We start from the raw sequence: 21,993 nt of genomic DNA, 5'->3' as shown, positions 1-21,993 counted from the left end.
AGCAGTTATGCCAAGAACTGTGGTCAAATAACCAGACAGAAGCTCGATGATGGCTACCCGAAGCATCTGGTTTTGATGAAAGTTGATAAGGGAGATTTATCCAAATATTAGGAGTAATGTATTCATGCTGTGTGGATTAGAGAACATCCTAAATAAAGCCAAAGTTCTGCATACAGTTCTTGTTTTTTAAAGTCATTAAAGATATATGCTGTAAAATAATTCCACTCAGGAAAAGAACAATTGAAGAAATCAGTAAAAGCCCAAAGTGACCATGACACACATATATATGATGAGTGTATGTAAACTGACTATAACCATAAGTCATAATGGATACAGAACTTATTTGCAGTGAAGGTCTTGTTCAAGTTAGCTTCAATAAGCACCTACATGCAGTGTTGTGGGTTTTGGACTATGTGCTGACTTTTTGGACAACCGTGTGCAAGTGCATCTCTGTAGTCTCTGCATGGGTTAAATTCCCACAACATCATTATGAAAAGTTATGGAAAATGACACCACACTGGGACTGCAGCAGTCCTCTGAGTGCTTTCTCTTCAACTAATCCTAAAAGTCTAAATTACTTAAGTGCTTTAACTTACTTTGTAAGTCATAAGGTAGTGTATAATGTGCACACAGTGCTGTAGTAGTATTGTATTACAAGTACTATTATATTCTTTAAAGCATGAATCTGTTTTTTTTTTTTTGCTTGTTTTTTAACTCTGCTGCTGTGAAATGTCAATTATGTCTTGCAGATTTGCAGGCCAAAGCACTTTTCAGTGCAACTTAATGCAATAGCACTCACATACGTATGCACAGAGACAGACACATACTAACAAACCCACACAATCAACGCTACGCTCATGGTTAGCTCATCCTCCTCCCCATCATTGCGCTTCAACTCGCCACAATGCCTGCCATAAAATTCCGAGGCTAGAGAGAGCAGAAGAAGGGAGGCGCTAAGAAAAGCACTAAGAGATGGCTGATGTTAAATTGACTGGAAAATAGCCGCTTGCTTTTTCATGCTAATTGCCGTGCAACAAATTGTTAATTTATTCCACACATAAATGCAGACCCCGCCCCCCAAGATTTGCCTGGAAATGTGGGCAAGCTTAAATATCATCTGTGCATCTGACAAATCTCTGCAGAGGCACAGCCTCACGCAAACCATGCTTTACATGGCCACCAATCAGAGCTGCTGAAGTCAGTGAACAAATTAAAGAAGAGAAAATACATGTCGACACACATCCTCTACTATCTTTCACTCTCCGTCTTGCTCTTCTTCTCTCTCTCCCTCTCAAACACACTCGGACACATTCCTCCACACTTTCTCAGAGCAGGTTCAGGTGGTTTTGAGGCAATTTGACGGTTGCTGTTTTATTGATGGTTCCTGTCGAACATGAAACCTTTCTTTTCCCACCTAACCACACACATACGCACTGCCTCTGGGCTGTCATTCAGGATGCATACAGACAGCCAGAAACAAGGGGCTGGCGTCAGCTCTACCGGGCCCGCAAGTCATGTCAGGTCCTGCCTCAACTACACAAACACACACACTCGTGAATACACACATTACACACTTATCTTGGATCTTTATAGTGTGCTGCACCCTCCACTTAGCACTGCTGTAAAGGTTTTCCTGAGCTCACAAGAGTGCCATCTTCAAAGAGCTCCATGCACGCACACATGAACGCACACTGAAGAGCCACGCAGACTTCTAAGTGGACTTAATCATTTCACATTTAGCTTCAAAGAGACTGTTTAAACACATACTTGCTCACTGTCTGAAAGCACAGCATGAGACCTGTCCTCTTTAATAGTCTTTCAGTGCAGCTTAATTCTGTGTCTTTGAATTCGGCTATACATTTTTCCTGTCAAGTGGCGATGCTGAAAAAACTTCCCATTTGTGTATGCATCTCATAAACAAAGCCAAACAATTCCAGTGCTTTGAACTAAAAAATAATAATAACAAGGAATTCTGAGTTTGTGCTTTAATCTGCCCATAATTTGAACTAAATTTAGGCTGTACTGGATGATTTACGGGGGCAAAGTTCATCTCAGAGTTTACTCTCAGTTCAAGGTCTTGCTCCTACCTCTCCTGTAATGATGTTATATCTTTGTGCATCTCATCTCCTCAGCAGGTCTTTGACCTGTGATCTCTCAGGGTCATATAGTTTTGGAGACTGACCGCTGGTTGACTTTTCCCTTCTCTTTGTGCATCTTTTATGTCTCTATCACCTTTGCAAATGTGTACATATAATAGTAAACTCCTGCACATGCCACTCAGATTTGGTCTTTGAGGATGTCTTCTGAGTCACAGAAGCGTTAATTACTGTAGGTTTGGCTTTAAGTATCATGGGTGAAGTTGGAGCAAAGAGCTGAAGACAGAAAGGTAAACAGTTTGTGTAACAGTACAGGCTGCAGTAAAACTCAAAGATATTCTCTTTTGATGATTAGAATTTCACTATAACTAATACCTTCTAGTGATTTTTGAAACAGTACGGTCACATTAAAACCATGAATGCAAAATCATGCCATATGATGTATGTATGAAAACTATCCAAGCCAATCCAGAGCTAAGACAAAGAGAGACCCAGCTTCTCACTCTCACATTCACACCTACAGTATGTCCAGTTTGAAATCATGAAGCAATCAAAGGAGAATGTTTTGGATTGTGGGGAGAAAACGCTTGAGGCAACTGTTCACTTTGAAGAAAAAAAGGGGGGAACAACAAAGTTAATTATTATAACTGCAGCTTTGACTGAATTACACAATATGTCCATAAAATAACTGGAAAAAAAAAACACTGAAAAATTGCTTAAAAGATTTTAAGTAAGGCAACCCTGCATTAGATTTGTTCTCAATTACTATATTGTAATAGTAGAGGGATATAATTAATAAATAGGAAAAAGTATTATTTTCAGGGAGGGAAATAGCCCAAAATGGTCAACACGTTCTCACTCCCAAAGCGTAACATTTTACGCTAGGTGACAAATCGTCAACATATTACGTTTTCGGCTACCCACCACGTTCCTAAATGACGACCTCGGAAAAATGAGGAAATATGAGAACCGTATGGACTGAATCTACACATGTTCGCTCTTTTTCTTCAAATCGCTTAGAAACACGCTATTTAACATCATTAAAGTCCTGGGTAAGGTCAGGAAAAAGGTTATGGTTAGGGCTAGGGATAAGGTTAGGTTTAGGGCTGGAATACAGGGCTGGAACGTCTATTACCACGGGAGCGTCATTGCACTGGATTTCAGCCATAACCCGCCGCATACCATAAGAACGCCGAAGGTCTCCTTTCGCGTTCCTCAAGAACGCCGCGGGACGTGACAAAACGTCGGCATGTTACGCCTCGGGAGTGAGAACGGGCTCAAATGGTAGCCGGGTTAAAGTCCAAATACTATAGGGACAACAGGAGGAACACCAGGAAACTCAAGGTTTTAATACGCACAGGAGGCAACAAGGGAACAGGAAACAGGTCGGGAACTAAACACAGCTGACACTAATCACAGATCCCGAGATGGGAAGTAAAGCTAAAAGAAAGAGACAAATAAATATCAAAATAAAACAGGAAAAATCACAACAAGAGAACACCTAACACAAGCACTTAACAGCAAGATATGGACAAGAACAGGCGAGAAGGATACTAAAAGTCTGATTAGATGCTTCTCAAGTATTAGCACACTGCTCTGTTTTCTTGTGTTCCAGGTCACTGCAGAAGTATTTCTTTGGAAACACTTCACCTCTGTTTTTGGACACACCTCTCTCAGTCACATACAATCACACACACACACTCACACATGCACGCATACTTTAGAGTAGAGACGTTTATTTTGTTTTTTTCTTTTTCTTTTAAGCAATAAAACCTTATTATTCCAGTCAATTAAACCATATGTGAAGAATGTTCTGGGCACAGACAGAATCTGTCAAACTTGTATCCCACTGACACACATTTAGACACTCACACACACACGCGCGCGCACACAGACAGTAATCCAGCCTGTCACAAGGTAATTTGTTATTAGTTTTACAGTCAAAAACTGTTGTCAGGCTTATCAGAGTCTTCTAGCAGGGTGTGAAAACCAGTATCTGATGTCACAAAAATTCTTTCTGTATCCGGATTATGTCTGTCATTCATTCTTTATTTAAAAGAACCAGAGCACTCCCTCATTTCTGACAAACACTGTACTTATATTTTTACAAACTGTTCAAATGTATAATTCAAAAGGGATTAAAAACTAACAAACAAGAAACAAAACTAGGTTGTAATTCAGTTTGATGCAGCTATTCACTTAAAATGAACACAAAAAATCCTATTTATCAGTTTTTTATTGAAGTCTGATGTACTGGAAACAAAATGAAATACCTTTTCAGCATTTTTCAAAAAAAAATGCAGAACCTGAGATATCGAAAGATGATTAAAGGAATATATAAAACATGTGTTTTTTGCAAACATTTTGTTTTAATTCCCCTATTTAGAATCACTCAGCAGTAGGTGGTTGAGAAAAGGGTTTTTTTTCTACATTACACTGTGTTACTGTGCTAAGCAGACAGTAAAGACATTACTGAATTCTTAACTCCCCCCTGCAGACACAAATAATTATGGACCTGCAGAATAGCGTATGACAATAGAGAGGAACAATAACATTAAACACAAAGTTGAGATATGCACTCAACTGTCATTTTATTAGGCACACCTTGCACCAGGTTGGACCCAGTATATACCTTCAGAACTGCCTTAACCCTTTAACTCATAGTGGTCACTGCAGCGGACAGCTATTAAAAGGCTGTTTTCTTGTATTTGTGTCAGTGTTGATGGTATACTTGCACATAAACACAACACACAGTGCATATTATTTATTAGTTTGTCAAAACGTATGCTGTCCACCTAAGTGGGCATGTAAAAAACTCTTTGAAAAGTAGTTCAAATATGTTTTTTCATGCCTAAAGATGAATAGAAATACTTAAGAAAAAAGGTTGTCATAATTCATGTTTGAAAGGGTTAATTCTTAGCATAGATGGCATAGATCCAACAATGTTCTGGAAACATTCAGAGACTTTGGTCCACACTAACATGATGGAGATTTTTCCACTGCACATCCATGATGTGAATGTCCCGTTCTACCACATTCCATAGGTGCCCTATTGGATTGAGATCTGGTGACTTAATCAGTGAGTTTATTGCCACATTCGTATCTGAGATCAGTTGAGCTTTGTGACATCTTGCTGACAGAATCTGTCACAAGACTAAAGGAAATCTGTTTATAAAGGGGTGGGCATGGTTAGCAACAACACTCAGTAGACTGTTTTTAAATGATGTTCATTTGGTATAAAAAAGAACAAAGTGAACCAAGAAAGTCCCCCACACTATTTAAACCAGCTAATTTTGGTAAGCATGTCTTAACTGCAGCCTCAGTTTCCTGTTCTTAGCTGTAGTCTTCTGCTGCTGTAGCCCATCTGCTTCAAGGTTCAACCTGCTGTACATTCAGAGATGCTCTTCTACTTGCCTTGGTTGTAATGAGAGGCTATTTGAATCATTGTAGCTTTCCTATCAGCCTGAAGCAGTTTGGCCATTCAGCTCTGACATTTGACATTAACAAGGTATTCTCACCACTGCTGCTCACCAAATATTTTCTCTTTTTTTGAACACCCACTGCAAACTCTAGTGATAACTGTGCAGGTAAAAACCTATTCTGTGGTTTGAACTTCAGCAGATCATCAGCAGGAGATTCAGCCTGTGATGAAGGTTGAAGAAATGATGAGCATTGGTAGCTGCTTCTTTTTAAAGAGTGACAAACAAGGAGTGGGTGGTAAACTCAAACAGCACTGGTCTAAAAAACATCCATGAAACATCCAGTCACATAGAAAAAATTCACCTTGACAAAGGTTTTTCTCTTTGCAGGTTAGGAGCATATTCCACCCACACCCTGAACTGGCACAATACCCAATGAGACATACCGGCTGTCTTCCACTCAAGCCAGACACCAGGAAGCATCAATCATTTAGCTAACATTTAAACTAAAACAAAGCCAACTTCCACAGAGCTCCATGCAAGTCCGGGTCAGTCTTATGTGATGCTCCATGGTGTTAGCAGTAAAACAATAAAATGTCACGGCCGGATACATTTCTTCAACAAACAGAAAATACAGAAATATTTAAGTCTATGGCTTCACCATCGTCATCATCCATCACAGGGTAAAACTACAAGTATGAGTGATGATGATGAGCAATAGTAAAGCAATGATATCACCTGTTCCTGTTCACATTTACTGGAACATAGAGTGACTAAAGAATGACTATCTATCTATCTATCTATCTATCTATCTATCTATCTATCTATCTATCTATCTATCTATCTATCTATCTATCTATCTATCTATCTATCTGTCTGTCTATCTATCTGTCTATCTATCTGTCTATCTATCTGTCTGTCTGTCTATCTATCATGTATTTCATTATAGGAGAGTTATGCGAAGCGTATCTGTTATCACTTGTCAACAAATTCTAGGCCTACACAAAGACACACAAATACACACACACACACAATGAGATGAGCAACAGAGGCCACTGCCAAAACATTAACTCATGCTAGAAGTCATAAATCTCTCCATCTTTACAGCCTAACCTTTAGGAAACAGAGACATCTTGACGCCAAGCCTGCATGTGACAAATGCACACTTACGCTTGCATGCGTGTGCAACAAACTCGTGGATCTCACGCAAAACAACACACATCAGTACACAAGCCTGTACTGACTCATACCTGCAAACGTGCTTGCGTGCTGATGCACTATATTAACCTTCCATTCCCATACGTACAAACGCACACAAACAAACACAGTGCATTAAATTCAGAGGAAGAAATTGAAATCATTCTGCACTGTCCAAAATGAAGTCGCATCAGTTACACTGTGTCCGGACACTTTATGTGTTTGGTTATGAAGTCTGCCTTTCATCAGAAAGACAGTCAAGCTGAACTACAATAATTACATTAAAGCACACAAGAATAGGCTCTTGAGTGTTTTCTATGATGCTCGGAAATGACAACAGTAGCAACAAATTTTATAGACACAAATGCAACAAAGCTATGTGCTGTTAAACTATAGCGCAATTCAACTATAGTGTAATTAAATGTTAATGTGTTATGAACCAGATGTTTCTTTGTTAAATATGAGATGAGTGTTTTTGTTGTTTTTGGCCAGCAGTGATTTTTACATTAGAACTCTTCCATAAATGACATTGTTGCCCAGTCTCTTTCTTATTGTTGAATCATGCACTCTGAGCTTAGCTGAGGCAAGTGAGGCCTGCACTTCTTTAAATTATCTTCTGGGCTCTTTTGTAACCTCCTGGATGAGTCGTTGATATATGCACTTGGCGTCATTTTGGTAGGCTGGCTTAGAAGGTTCACCACTGTTCCGTATTTTCTTCATTTATGGATAATGGCTCTCACCGTGATTCACTGGAGTCTTAAAGTCTTAGAGATGGCTTTGTAACTGTTGTGAGACTGATAATAATGAATAATAATAATGGATTGCATTTATATAGCGCTTTTCGGGGCCCTCAAAGCACTGTACAATACCACTATTCATTCACTCTCACATTCACACACTGGTGGAGGCAAGCTACAGTTGTAGCCACAACTGCCCTGGGGCAGACTGACAGAAGCGAGGCTGCCATATTGCGCCATCGGCCCCTCTGGCCATCACCAGTAGGCAGTAGGTCGTTGTGCCCAAGGACACAACAACCGGGGCTCTAACCGGCAACCTTCCGGTTACAAGACAAACTGCCAACTCTTTGAGCCACAATCGCCCCAATAGATAGATATCAGTGACTTGGTTTCTCATCTGTTTCTTTAGCTCATGGCACAATGTGTTGCTGTTTGAGATCTTTTATCTTACGTCACTTTGTCAGACAGGTTCTACTTAATCAGGCCTGGGTGTGGCCAGTGAAATTGAACTCAGCTTTCCAAACATTTGCTTATTCACAGTCAATTCGTGATGTGAAAAAAGGGAGGGGGCAATTACTTTTCCGCACAGAGCCAGATGGGTTTAGATATGTTTTCTCCTTAATAAATAAAATTATCATTTCATTCTGAATTTCTCTGAAATACTCTGGTTATCTCTGTCTAATATGAACATTTGTTTGATGATTTAAAACTAGTCTGTGTGACAAGTAAGCAAAAAACTAAGAAATCAACAAGGTGGCAAACACTTTGTTCGTGGCTCTGTATAACAACAGAAAATAAATAAAAGGACCCTTCAGAAAACCTTTGACTCTACCTGCAATGTAGAAGTTTGACTTGCAACGGATTCTTTTTAAACAACTTTTTTTCATTGTAAGAAATCTAAAAACGTCTTTAGTGATAACAGCTGCAAGGACGAGTACACAATCTGATTGGTACATGGCGCCATCTAGTGGTTGCAGATGTTCACAAATGGAACTATCATTTATAACCTGTTCCCATCGTGGATTCCTTTAGCTGTAATGTTTATTATTTATATGCTGATATTTTATTTATTTATTTGTTTGTTTATTTATTGTCTTTTGGTGAGCATAAAGGAATGCTAAATTATGCAGGAAACTCAATGACTTTTCAGACAAATATGATAAATACAACTTTAACGAGGATTGAACCTGCTGTAAATTAAAGCCTTATTGTTTCATAGAGTTTTACTGCAGTGGATATTAGTTTTTCTGTTAGCGGGATATTTATCTGTCCCAGAGAACAGCCTTGTTTCTACCACACCCCCTTCCATCACCACCACCTTACATACATATATAACAACACCCCTTCTTCCGAGCAGACCTCGTTGCCTAGCAACGCCCTGCCGAGTGGCCCAGGAGGCGGGAATAAGGGCCGTGGCTTCCGCAGTAATTACAGTGCATGTGCGTGTATGTTTCTAGGCCAGCCCAGGTGTGTTTTCCTGTGAACATAGTTTCATTATGAAAATATGTTTAGACTGCAGCGTTCCCCCAAACACACACACACACACACACACAAACAGAATAAAAACCTTTGAAAAGGGGAAACGAAACCACATAAGCATAAAGTGTATGAGCATGCTACAAGAATAAAGTTCTCAAAATTTCTTTAGGTCTCTAAGTGTGAAAAGTCTCGTTCATGAGATATGTCTCAGCATTATGATACTCAAATGTGAAAGGCCATGTTAAGAATGTCTATGAGACACACAGGGACTAAATTAGGCTTTATCAAATGCAAGCTAAATGCATGGACAAGGCTGAAAGACTTGCTCCAGTGAAAATTGTGTTTTTAACAGCGTTAACGTGTGAAAGCCACAAGGAAACTAAGCAGCTGATATTACAGCTGAACAGTTCCTCCTGAGGACTGTTCAGGTATGTTGGTTTACACCATCAGGGTTTCAAAGTTAGGGAAGCAGTAACCTCTTAGTGGCTGTGTGTGAGCAATGAGGAACAAAGCTGAAGGCTTATGATATCTTTTACCATTTAATATTTTAAAATGAGATATATTGAACACATTCTGACACGTAAAGCAACTGGCAACCTTTTGCTGAGAATTCAGCTGTGCTAATAAACAGCTGTTTCCATCAGGTCATTTTGTTTTATGCTAGCCAAAGTTAACAACCCCTTTAATGTCCCATTGGATCATTGATGCACCCTGCTAAACAGGCTACCTAACTAGTGCTAAAATTATTTTATAACTAAGATGGCGACAGCCAAAAAGCCAAGCACGATGCTTAATCCTACTGTACATTTGTTATTTTTTTCAATTTTCTCTTCTTTCTCAACAATGACTTCTGATTGTTACATATATTGCAATAGTTTTCAGAGTTTTTTTTTTAACTTACAGGCACACAGCAGATAGGCTGGTGAAGACACGTGAGACACTTATTTACACATTTAGAGGTCTGTGCATACTAAGATGATGCAAAGGTTTAGGGCTACCTATGCACTTTTCCCTCATTTAGGCACACGAAGGCATAAAAGGATCATGTTCAGGGAAACAACTTATTAACACGTCAATTAGACTAAAAGAGATGAGTTGTCACATTTTTAATTAATACTAGATATGGAACTTCTATACCATCCTGTCTGAGTCTTTATGATGTTATGTTAGGGTGAGACACTGAGACAACTGCATTGCCTTGGCTGCCAGTCTATAAGCCTAAATATTTCCCCATGTGAGCCAGAGCCATAACCTCAGTTGGCCTCTTGCTAATGATGTTTTCTGCTTGGTGAACCAGGGCTGTGACTGGCTAAAGCCACGGAGAAACCAATACAGGCCTAAAGGCCCTCATACAGGCCTTCTGCTTCATCACAAACCTCCACTTCTCAGATGCATTAAAAACACACTGTTTAGAAGTCTGAAAGAGGTTTTGTCACTAGAGTGACAGACTTGACTTCTGTTTCTATTTAGACACTTAAGTACAGCTGTTGTTCCTCGGCCTGAAGCCACCCCAGATGCATTTACAGAACAGTAGTAACAGTGTCACTTTATGGGCTAAAGTTATCATGCCAGGCTGATTCTTATTTCATGGACAGCTCCTGAATGCTTAAACAGATGGACTGCTTATGTATTATTGGTCTAAACAGAAAACAGTGTGTATTGTAGCTGGATGATATAAGCAACCAGCTTCTAGAAAGTCACTTAATGAACAAATAAATAATTACTATATTTACTGTGATTTAGTTAGTAGATGATCTTTTTTAAATGCATCAGTTGTTCAGATTCTTAGCATTCTTTTAAACATCTGTGGGTTATGGCAGTCTGGGATGTTAGCCTGTTTACCACATCCATCAAGGTACCCAAGCTGAAGTCACATATAGCACTTTTCTAGAGGACCCAAAGCGCTTTATACAACATGCCACATTAATTTTTTCACATTTCACATTTTTTCTATGCTTTTAAGTGCTTCCTACCTAGAATTCACACACATTCATACTCCGATGCATTGGAGAGCAACTCGGGGTTAGTATCCAAGTAGTCTCTCTCCATGATAAAACTTTCATAACAATTAGACTGTTTATTTCTTTGCAACTGACCAAACATACAAATTCAAATACAAATTGTTCAAAAGGATCAAATAATTGTTCACCCCACTGTAAAAATTACTGTTGATTGGCAGAATGAAGCTATAATGCATATCCCAAAAGTTCAATTTGTCTGAAGAGCCATTTTTGTTGAACTAGCCAATCAGAACCCACATATTCAATTCACAATTGCATAACATCAGCCAAACACACACACACAAATCTTGTACTGTGAATTTCCTAAAGCCTCTGGCAATGCAATGACGTAATTTTCTACTACATACGATCTAAAGTTGACTTAGAAGCAACACTGTTGCATTTTCACCTTTTAAATGATTTCAAAATAATTAAATCGTTTGTTTCCCTGATTATCTTATTTTTTTTAACCGTTACTGACATTCTGAAACTGACACGCGTGCACAAAACACACGGGCGCGCGCACACACCTCCTTTCCCGTTTGCCCAACCCCCACAACACAGAAGTCACCGCCCTTCCCTCTCGCTCTCACACCAACATGACTACCGACACCGCCGCTCCAAACCCAACCGACAAGCCGGAGCATCACGGAAGTTGTAGTCCCGCTCGCGCTAGCCAGTTCGAGAAGGCGAGGCCTCACCAAAATACAACTCCCATCTCGACCCTCGCACGCCGAGCCCCGTCGTCCAATCTGAATATGTGGGAGGAGCGCGTCCGCCCACAAAAGCCACAGCTATCTCCCTGTATCCCCCCCTTTAAAAAATCAATTGTGCACGAAAAAAAGGGGAACACGCTTAAAATACCAACACAGGTGACGGTTTGTTTTCGGCGCGCGACGGACAGCGACGAGGCGTCCCCGCGTCGTGCGGCGTGAGAAACAGCGGTGACAGGCAGGAGCTGCGAGGAGGGTGTTGTCCTGATGCTTAAATGGAAGTGGGTGGGCCTCTACGGTCACACACTGCCAACTTCTCTGTGGATATCACTCTGACAACCGCCAATTTGTTCGTTTATGGACTGTCTATCCGGTAAAGGCGTCATACGACGGATCTGTGAGGTGTCCGGCGGACCGGGGACGGTCACCGCTCTCTCTGTTATTTCCGTTATTTGGGGCTGTTTGATTGTTCCTGCGCTTGGCACCGCCCTTCCTGGCCGGTGGGTGGTTTCGTCAAACGGGCAGATCCGCCACGGCTCAGAGCCGAACATATAGGCCGTCCTCCGCCTGTGTACCCGGCCGGCCTTCTACCGTGAACTACACCCTCTCCCTCTCGGTATATTAATGCGTTATGAGTGGTAGGTACCCTCCCCCTCCCCGTCTCCACCCCTCTTTCCCTCTTTATAGCCGTTTGACAGATAGGAAGCTCAATGCCCCTTTGATATTGATGATAAGGTTACTGGTTTCTCTTCTGTCTATATTGATCACCTCTGTGATGCCATATATGCTATTTTTTTTTGCTTGGATTTTATTTGCAGCATGCAGTGCCCCGTATACTGCTCGGGACTTTGTAGTACTCAGTAATCCCCATGTGATAATATTGTAATTGAAAATATTCTAACATTTCTGCCTCTTCCTCACAGACTCGAAGAAGGAATCATCTGGAACTGAAGGAGGGAAAGCATCTAAAAGGGGGAAAAGTTCTGGATCACAGGTAAAAGCAAGGAGACAGGAGTTTATTATAGTTCGTTACTTTTCCCTTGCCTGTAGGCCAAAAATGTACTCCCTCCCTCCCAGCCTAGCCAGCCAGACACCTCTGGGGGCGTTTCTCTGGTGAATTCCACTTCCTGCTTCTGTGCAGCCCTACAGTGAGCCAACCCAGAGCCTAGGCTTACACGGCTGTCACACTTCAGCCGCTATACTTTTTGAACTGTCTGTTTGAATTATGGTCAGAATGATTTAATTCTGCACGTGGATATTATTGAAAGACCTGCAGCTTTGGTTAAGTGGCCCCAAGACTGTGAAACTTCTCTCTGCAGCAGGTTGTATACATATATATCTTTGAGATTATTTTTGAGCCAGGCAGCTGTTCTTGAGCGCATCTTATTGTCATTAAATGTGCATGACGAGCATCGCTGCTGTGTTAATTTTCCTGCTGTTGTAGTTGTTACAAAATCTAGGCTGTTTCCCCGTGCACTGTTGTGAGGTGTTGAGCATTAAAAATTTGCCTGCGACCTAGTTTCTTTGAAAAGGGAGGAGAGAGAAGGCGGCATTTTCTTCCAGTGTTCTGAGAAAACAGAAATGTGGTTCTCACACGCCCACCCACTCGCTTCCTGTAATACCGCCCACTTCCACTGACAGCTCTCTCTCTCTCTTGCTTTCACTCAGCTTTTTGTGTTTCTTTTTTCTGCACCATGTTATTTCCCACCCCTCGCTCTTTTTCTCTTATTCATTTAAAATTAATCATTGTGTGAGCGTTTGCAATGATACCTGCTATCATCCCCGGCCTTAAGCGTTTTTATCTTTGCACATGTACTCTTGCTTTGTTTGTGTATGCGTACAAGCTGTTAATGTATGTTTCTAACCCTGACTCCTTTCTTGTCCTTCCTTCACCTGTCACTCCTGTTTTCCCTATCACCCTTCTCACCCCTCCCATCCATCCATCCATTACTCCTCCATCCCCTTTCCTCCACTGTCTCCTCTAGGATTCCTCTCAGCCCTCTCCATTGGCTCTGCTAGCAGCCACCTGCAGTAAGATTGGAGGGCAGGGGGGAGTAGAGGGGGCACAGGGCCAAGCAGGGGCCCAGCAGATCCAGGTCCAGGCTGGTCAGATCCAGTTGCAGGCGGGACAGATCCAGGGTCAAATAGTGGTGGACACAGCTGGGGGTCAGGCCTTAGTGCCCCAGCAGCTAGAACTGGTCCCGGCACAGTTCACAGGGAACGGCTGGCAGATCATTACAGCAGCGCCTACTATGGCCAAGGAGAACACCAGTCAACCTGTTGCTGTGACCGTGGCCACCACCTTGACTAATGACAGCTCACCTGGTGGACGTAAGGTGAGGGGAGTGGTGTGTTTGTGCAAATGTTTTTATCAATTTTTAATCCTTGTCCACATAACTGAATTACTGCTCCTTTCCTGTTGGGCAGGTAAAGGCAGTAGGTGGGACCAACAGTGTTGCAGCCAATCAGCAGCAGCAATTTCAGATCATCCAGGTTCAGAACCTGCCCAATGCCGGAGCAGGAGTCCAGTATCAGGTCATCCCGCACTTGCAGACTGCAGATGGACAGCAGATCCACATCAGCCCTCAAACAGCGTCCATCGGGGCCGTTCCCGAGCAGGTTCAGCTCATCCAGACTCCGAGTTCGGGCCAGACCCAAGCTATCATTCAACCCACCAACCAGCAGGCCATCCTGACGAGTACAGCCAATCAGACGGTTCCACTGCAGATCCGTCCTGCGCAGTCATTCCCACTTCAGCTGCAGACTCTGCAAGGCTCCCAAACTCCTGTCATGACCACAGTACCTATAAACCTTGGTGGCATGACCCTGGCTTTGCCTGTGATCAATAATGTCGGAGGGGGTGGAGCTGTGCAGCTTATCCAATCAGCAGATGGCACATTCTCTGTTGCTAATGGCAACCAGCTGGTGACAACAGCTGTGTCAGGGGTGGCTCCTACCACAGCGGCAGCTGGACCAACAACGGCAGTAGCCGAAGGCGACAGCGTGCCTGATGGGGCTCAAGTGGTTTCAGCTGGATCAGAGGGTGGATCAGCTGACGCCCAAGTGCAGAGCAGCGAGGCAGACTCTCAAAGCCAGAATCAGACCAACGGGCTACAGAACCAGACAGACACACCTGGAGCCATTCAGCAGGTGATTGTGGGCCAGGTGGGGCACCAGTTGGTGCAGCAGATCCAGCTGCAGCCCCAGGCTCAGAGTCAGGGTCAGGCACAGGGCCAACAGCAACCTCAGCACATTCAGACCCTGCAGCTGGCTCCTGGACAGACCTTGCAGCCCATCCAGGCCTTCCCGAACTCTGCCCAGGTCCTTATTCGTACCCCAACCCTATCACCCTCTGGGCAGCTCACCTGGCAAACGCTGCAGCTACCCGGAGGAGTCTCCCTGCAGGGTGGTCTCGGGACAGCTGTGCCACAGCAGCTGACACTGGCTCCGGTAGCTGGTGGGACTGCAGTTGGAAGTGGGGGGCTAGTCTCTCTTAGTGGAGCTCCCTTGACGCTAAGTGCAGCCCAGATAAACCCCGGGTCAGGGGTGCAGACGGTCAGCATTGCAGGACTGAGCACAGCTGGGGTCCAGGTGCAGGGCGTACCGCTCACTATTACTGGTCTACAGGGTAAGGGCATTATGAGAGTAACTGTCTAAATTTGTATTCAGCACCAATCTGTTCACTTTCATAAACTGTGAATGCAATGGGGTTGTGGAGACAGAGAGTCTTTATTTCTTGAGAAAATATCATAGTAGTCCAGTGCGCTAATCCCTCATATCATGACAAACTAATTTATAAAGCTTGAATTAAAGGATGTCCTACTCTCCTGCTTGCTCAGTTAGACTGTGTGTATGACACATAGTCTGTAATAAAAGTGCATGTTGCCTCTCTGTCTTTAAAGCGAAGACCAAGTTATTGAACTACATTCTTTCTAGTGACCAGCAGAGGGTGACTCTTTTGGTATCAGTTTGTAGAAAAGTCTATGAAAAATGATACTACATCTCACTTGTTTTAATAACTCAGCAATTATTTTCCTAAAGAGTTAATGGCTTTAAGTGTTAGTTTCAAGTCTTCTCGAGTGAAGTTCATATGCTCATTTAGTACATTTAGAATAGAACAGACAATGCAGCATATGCTTTAGGCCTAAAGTTTCAAAGCAGATCACCTCAAACTAATGGGAGACATAATGGTGGCTCCATATTGTATGTACAGTCTGTAGTCAAAGGTGTTCTTGTTTTTTAACTTTCTCTGTTGTAATATAGAAACTGTCCTTGTTTTTGATCATGTGTTTACACACTTTCAATCATCCTCCAGGTCAACCACAGGGTCAAGATGGGGTCAAAGTTCAGTCGTCTCCAGTGACTGTCACTGTGGGCAATGTTGCATCAGGCTCGTCAATGAGTCCAGACCAGCTGAGCTCTGTGCAAAGTTCTTCAGACCAGGAGGGACCGCCCAGCAAGAGGCTTCGACGTGTTGCCTGCTCTTGTCCAAACTGCAGGGATGGGGAGGGAAGGTATGCAAAGCATGCATAAGATACTCATGATTATTTCTAGTCTTTGAAGGGACTTTGAAGGGTCAGAAGTTATAGTGAATCCAAACTATACAATCTCAAAGGAAGCAGTTTTTTGTTTTTGGACTTAAAAGTCTTTCCGTAGTGGATTTTTTTTTTTCATCACCTCACAGCGGTCTTCTTACTGTACTGATTACTACTAACAAATTAACAAAACTGACAAGACTGACACAGTTCATTCTCCATAAATCCATAAGTTACATGTTCTCAATTTTGAGAACATTGAGAAAAAAAATTATTGTTTCCAGAATTTTCAATATCATGCACCAACAGTGGTTTAAAAAAGATGCAATTGAATTTTAATTGCTTTTGAGTAAAAGATTATGATTCCTAAGCTGAAATTTTTACATACTCATATGTTGGTTACCATGTCCATATGATTTTTAAAAAAAAATATATATATGTACATATGCTAATGAGACATAAAGTTTACTTCCTGATTCATAAAGAATTTGTACCTTGTTCTGCTACGCTGCTTAACATACACAGACGCGTTGGCAGTTGGGCCCAGCACTCGTGAGATAACTTCTGAGGCTTGCAAATGCAGAGAAGTGGGGGTGGGGTGCAGGCAAACGACTGAAAGAGAAGGCGGGGTCCAACTCGACAATTCATGCATCTGCACATACTAAATGAGACAAAAGCACAAAACTATATCTAAAACTGTTTTCACACATGAAGCACTGAAAATGTCATGAGAATTGGCTTCTTAAACACAACACGCAGCAACAGGAGGAGTGCATGACAGCCATATTCTCACTACAGGAAATGCTCTATTTGGTTTAGGGGAGGGACTTTGCCTGAGAACATTTGTTTTCCTGCATGCGTCTCTTTCAGGTAATGCTAAAGCTTTAGGGTTACAGAGTATATGGGGGGGGGGGGGGGGGGGGGAATAAGCAGAAGGCTTTGTAATATAAAAATTATGGAATTACAAATATAAATATGTAATTATTATAGGAGTATTTTGAGTTTGATCTGTAGCACACACACACAAACCTCCTGGTCCTCACTCATAACAGAAGTTTGTGTTGTAGGAATAGCGGGGATCCCACAAAGAAAAAGCAGCACATCTGCCACATGGAGGGCTGCGGGAAGGTCTACGGAAAGACATCCCACCTACGGGCCCACCTGCGCTGGCACACCGGTGAGAGGCCGTTTGTCTGTAACTGGATCTTCTGTGGCAAGAGGTTCACCCGGAGCGACGAGCTGCAGAGACACCGGAGAACACACACAGGTGGGAGAAAGCATAGACACAGACATGCAGGGTGATTTTGAATTGAATTTGAATTCACTGCTGAATGCAAACCAGAGCTGCAATGTTTTAATTTTACCCTCAGTTCTTGAGAAATTTCCAGCAGAAGCCAAAGTGGCACCTTTAAAGGTTTTTGTTTTTTCCCACCACCCAAATAATCTATAGGGCAAAGAAAAGCTGCAAAAATAATTAAGAAGGTGGAATCACAATTTTTCTTTACTTTCTTTCTTTTAAAGTCTTCCTTAAAACTGACTTTTTTGTTCTCCACACTGTCGCAGGAGAAAAGCGCTTTGAGTGTCCCGAATGCTCCAAGCGCTTCATGCGCAGCGACCACCTCTCGAAGCACATCAAGACCCACCAGAACAAGAAGAGCAGCGCCGCGGTGGCAATCATCACCACTGACGACATGGAGGATGACACTCCCGAGGACCTCGGCGCCTCCCCGCAGATTGTCGCCGTAGCAACACTGTCGCGTGACTCTGACCCCGCTACGCCGACCACTTCCAATCACCTGGAGGAAGAGGAGGAGGAAGAGGAGGAGTTTGAGTAGGCGCCTGCCTCCCGTCTCTTCGCTGGAAGGCTGGCTTCCTGTTTTTTGGAGGTCTTTGCAAGGACTGTAAGGGGTTACTTTTCTCTTTTTTTTTCTTCCTTTTTTTTTCTAAAATTTGACCTTATTTTGAAAGGGTTCGCTCACGAAGAGACTCTAAAGGGACGGGCAGGGATCCATGCGATGAAGGGAAACCTGAAAAATATAAACAGTCTAAAACAAAACTAACGCGTATAATAACAAAAGAAAGAAATTTAGAGTGTATCAAAGATTAGTCTGGCATTTATAAAAATTTAATCTATTAAGAATTTCAGGTGTGGCGGGGAAGGGATGTACGCAGATTAGCACAAGACAGGGGACCTGCTGAATTTGAAACCACCCGACACTGAGAGACATTTTCCTAATCACAACAGAACTCTATGCACAAAAGTTGTGTTCCTGCTTCACACCTGTCAGACAGTGCTGAGGGTCAATCAAGGTACAGAGCTGTTGCAGATCAGTGACAGAACAGGGGCAGTATTGGGAGGGGGGGTGGGTGTAAATGTGAGCTGTGTGAATGAGTGTGTACTCCCATGCTGTCCTGCAGAGGATCTACCTAATTTGAGTTTTTATTCATGGTTCAGGTTTAAGTCCTCAGATAAGATTCAGGTGTTTGATTCTTTTGCGATCAGATGACAAATATAGGGGGATAATTCTAAGAAAAGAGAAGAAAAAAGAAGAGATGGGGAGGAAAAAAAGCACATATAAAAAAAGATTTATAAAATGCATTCCTATTGAGGCGCAGTGGCCATTAGAAAAAAAAAGGGTTTCTATAGAGAAAAACAATCTAGCTTTCTACAACTTTGTTTGTGTAGTGAAAGCAATACTGTAATAATGACAATCCTAGTGAAACCATGTTTACATTGTCAGGGGAAGTTTTCTCTTGTTAATACAACAAGCCAGTTCGCTCTAAGATTAAGGAAGGCGTCGAGAAGCAGCGCCGTAGTCCGGATGACCTGGTACCACAGGGTGGCTTTGACATCACGGCTGCACACTTCACGCCGCCACGCGTTTGAAGGTTTTACATCAAACAAAACAACACGGCACGGTCGGCGTAACTGTGGTGACAGCGTTGCTTTCTTTTCTTTCTTTTCAAATTTGTTTTGCTTTCTGTGCTCTAATGACCGCCCCTCTAAACCTCTAAACCCCCCACCCCGCTACATGACCGATGTACCACAATTGCCTTAACACAAGCTGTCGTACAGAGGGATCTCCGGAGTGAGCCGGACGGAGTCAGAGGGGAGCTCTCCGGACTTGTAAGAGGGTGACGCGGAGTGCAAACCAAAGCACAGGCAGGTATATATATAAGAGCTGTTGGGTGGGAGTCGGTCAGGCCGTTTAGCTACGTGGATATTACGAAATGTTTTCTGGTGGTGTTTCTCTGTGTTAGTTCAGTGCGTATATTCATTTGAAATTAAAAAATAATAATAATAAGATGCTTTTATTTTATAAAATTTATCAATTCTTTTAACTCCCCCACCCCTCCTTAAGTATGTTAACACACAGGACCCCCACTGTGTATGGCTAATTTATTATTTATCCTTGATTTGTAATATTTGCCTTTTTGCTGGAGTTGTATTTGTGCGCGTTGACTCTGAGGTTGTGTACAGCATGTTTCAGTTCTTTGCCGTAGTGCTGCTTCTCTCTTCTTTATTCTCTGTGCTTCTGTTTTTTTCTTTTTCTTTTTTTGTCTTTCTATGTCTGACCATCGCTGTTCATTTCTTCTTCTGTTTTCTTTTCTCTCTGCGCCATAACGTGTTTTTGGAGAAAAAAAATCAACAAACAAAAGAAGAAGAAAGCAAAAAAGAAAAAAAAAAGAAAAAGAAAAAAAAGGAGAAAAAAAAATTTACTATTGTTTGAAGCTGAAAAATGTTGATACCAAACAAATTTAGATGTTTTTTGGTAATATTTTGTGTGACGACTTCTCTTTTTTTTCCTTTCTTTGATATTTTGTAGTGACATCTCATTTGTAAATCTTTTTCTAAAGATGTTTGTTCGTCTCCATGACATTTGATAATGGGTTTTTTGGCAGGTCAGCCTCAAAGGCTCCAGTTTATTGATATTTTTAAAACTGGTTTGTACAAATGTGTTATGTCAACAAAAAACAAAAAAAAAAGGGAAAAAAATTACAAGCAGAAAAGATGCTTTGCCTGCATAACACTTGACAATAAAGTGATTCTTAAAGTGAGGCTCACATTTCATCTCTGATGATTCTGAGTGGGGAGTGAGTCACTGCGAATTTATTATATTTTTACATATGGTGCTCTTTGCACAGACACATAGCTATAACTCGTGCCGCCTCCTTATTACTGGGTATTCTCTCAGCTGTGTTTTGACAGCGGTGATGATGAAGTAGCCGCCCTCCCTGTGGGAACAAATACTGCTCCCGGGTTTCTCTTTGTGCCACTTGTGGCCTTCAGAATGGCGCTGCGAAGATCCGACCTGAGTCGCAGGACAATCAATGAATTTCTTCTTGTTTATTTCTGGAGGTTTTTCTTAGATGATGGAAACTCCAGAAATAAAAACAACATCTTAATTGCAACGCCAAGCGCCAAGCCTGTGAGGGTTCACCCACAAGTCACTCTGTCGGGTTTACAAAGCGTGTCACGTAGTTGGCACCTCACGTGTACCTTTGGCGTGTCACTCCTTTGAAGCACTTCAAATACAGTTCGCAGCTCTTCTCTCTGCACCCTCAGGTGCTTCTGTCAAGTTTTGTAGGTATCAATTATTTTAATCTAATAAGCTATAGAAGTATCAGAACAAAGGCAGACTTTTTTATTCTCCTATCACACACTGAAGCATGAGGGGGGGAAAAGGGGGGAAATTTCTACAATAAAGCCTCTCTGTGGCTCTTCAGTGCTTAAAAATCCCAGTAATGTTAAGCGAGAACCAGGAGACCCACACTGATCATCATGGGTAAGATTAGAGCTTCAAATGATAGCTGTAATAATTTTCTCACTCGTGCTGCATAATAATGAGATGCATAGAGAGCCGGTGACCTCAGGATAACCTCTGACCATGCTTTCACATGACACAAGCTGGTAACCAGAGGGACCAGCAGATGACCTGCACCTGACCCCACTCGCCGGGGCTAAATAACACCAGATACACACAAAATAACTGCTTATTCAGGCTCGGCTGGTGCAGCCTGTTAGGTTACTGTGTTGTAGTTTAAACACGTGAGCTTGATTCCCCCCCTTACCTCTTGTTGAAGATATTCTTATGTAATACCGACCACTGTGATATGTATGGCTTTGGCACCATTAGTTTAGCGTTTCATAGGGGTTTTTTTTAGCTGAAATCCTCTAATTGCTGAAATTTTTGGGAAGCTTGTTAAATTTAATGGAAATACATCAAATCATTCACCTATGATAAGATAAAGTTCCCACAGACGAAGTTTTAAAGTTGTACATGTACAATGATCAAAGAAAATTTAGATTTAGGAAAAATCTGAATGAATATTGAAATCTCATATTCATTAAATCACTTTAAGAGTGGAATGATGTATTTTTAAAAGCCCAAACTCAAGAATCTCAAATAAAAAACAGAATATTTGTAAAACATATTCTGTGTGTGTGTCTGTGTGTGTGTCAGCAAGTGAGTGACATAAAGAGTAAGAGGAGCATCTTCCTGTCACACAATAGGAAGTGTGTTAAATATGAATATATTTGTTAGTTCAGGTTCAGACAGTGACTAAATCTAATTTACTCCTGACCCCATGGTCCCAACATAAACCTCGGAACGCATAATTTTATACTTCAGTAAATGGTTGTCATGTCCAAATTGTCCAAATAGACTTTGAAGCATCAGAAGAAGCTTTAGAGTATTTTTTTCAGAAATTAGAAGTACAGTAGTTACAGTGTACAGTGTAGTACAGTGTGTAAGATATTTTTTTAAACCCACAGCTCCATGGTGGTGAAGGTCAAAACTTTTGATCTGGACTGTT

The 21,993-nt window shown here is 41.9% G+C and overlaps 1 protein-coding gene across 1 annotated transcript; it reads left to right on the top strand.

Annotated features, from left to right (window-relative positions):
* Window positions 1-11,633: 11,633 nt before the first annotated feature.
* Window positions 11,634-20,235, top strand: sp4 (sp4 transcription factor). The gene is made up of 7 exons (XM_006787695.3): window positions 11,634-12,279; window positions 12,565-12,635; window positions 13,627-13,977; window positions 14,069-15,269; window positions 15,957-16,155; window positions 17,244-17,443; window positions 17,740-20,235. The coding sequence occupies exons 1-7, from the start codon at window positions 12,273-12,275 to the stop codon at window positions 18,009-18,011; spliced, it is 2,301 nt and encodes a 766-aa protein (XP_006787758.2). The 5' UTR covers window positions 11,634-12,272; the 3' UTR covers window positions 18,012-20,235.
* Window positions 20,236-21,993: the final 1,758 nt, after the last annotated feature.

Source organism: Neolamprologus brichardi, chromosome 22, assembly GCF_056152115.1.
Source record: "Neolamprologus brichardi isolate AB-2024 chromosome 22, ASM5615211v1, whole genome shotgun sequence".
Classification (NCBI taxonomy): Eukaryota; Metazoa; Chordata; class Actinopteri; order Cichliformes; family Cichlidae; genus Neolamprologus; species Neolamprologus brichardi.
Note: the sequence above shows the minus strand (reverse complement) of the source record. Positions and strands in the feature narration are given on the sequence as shown.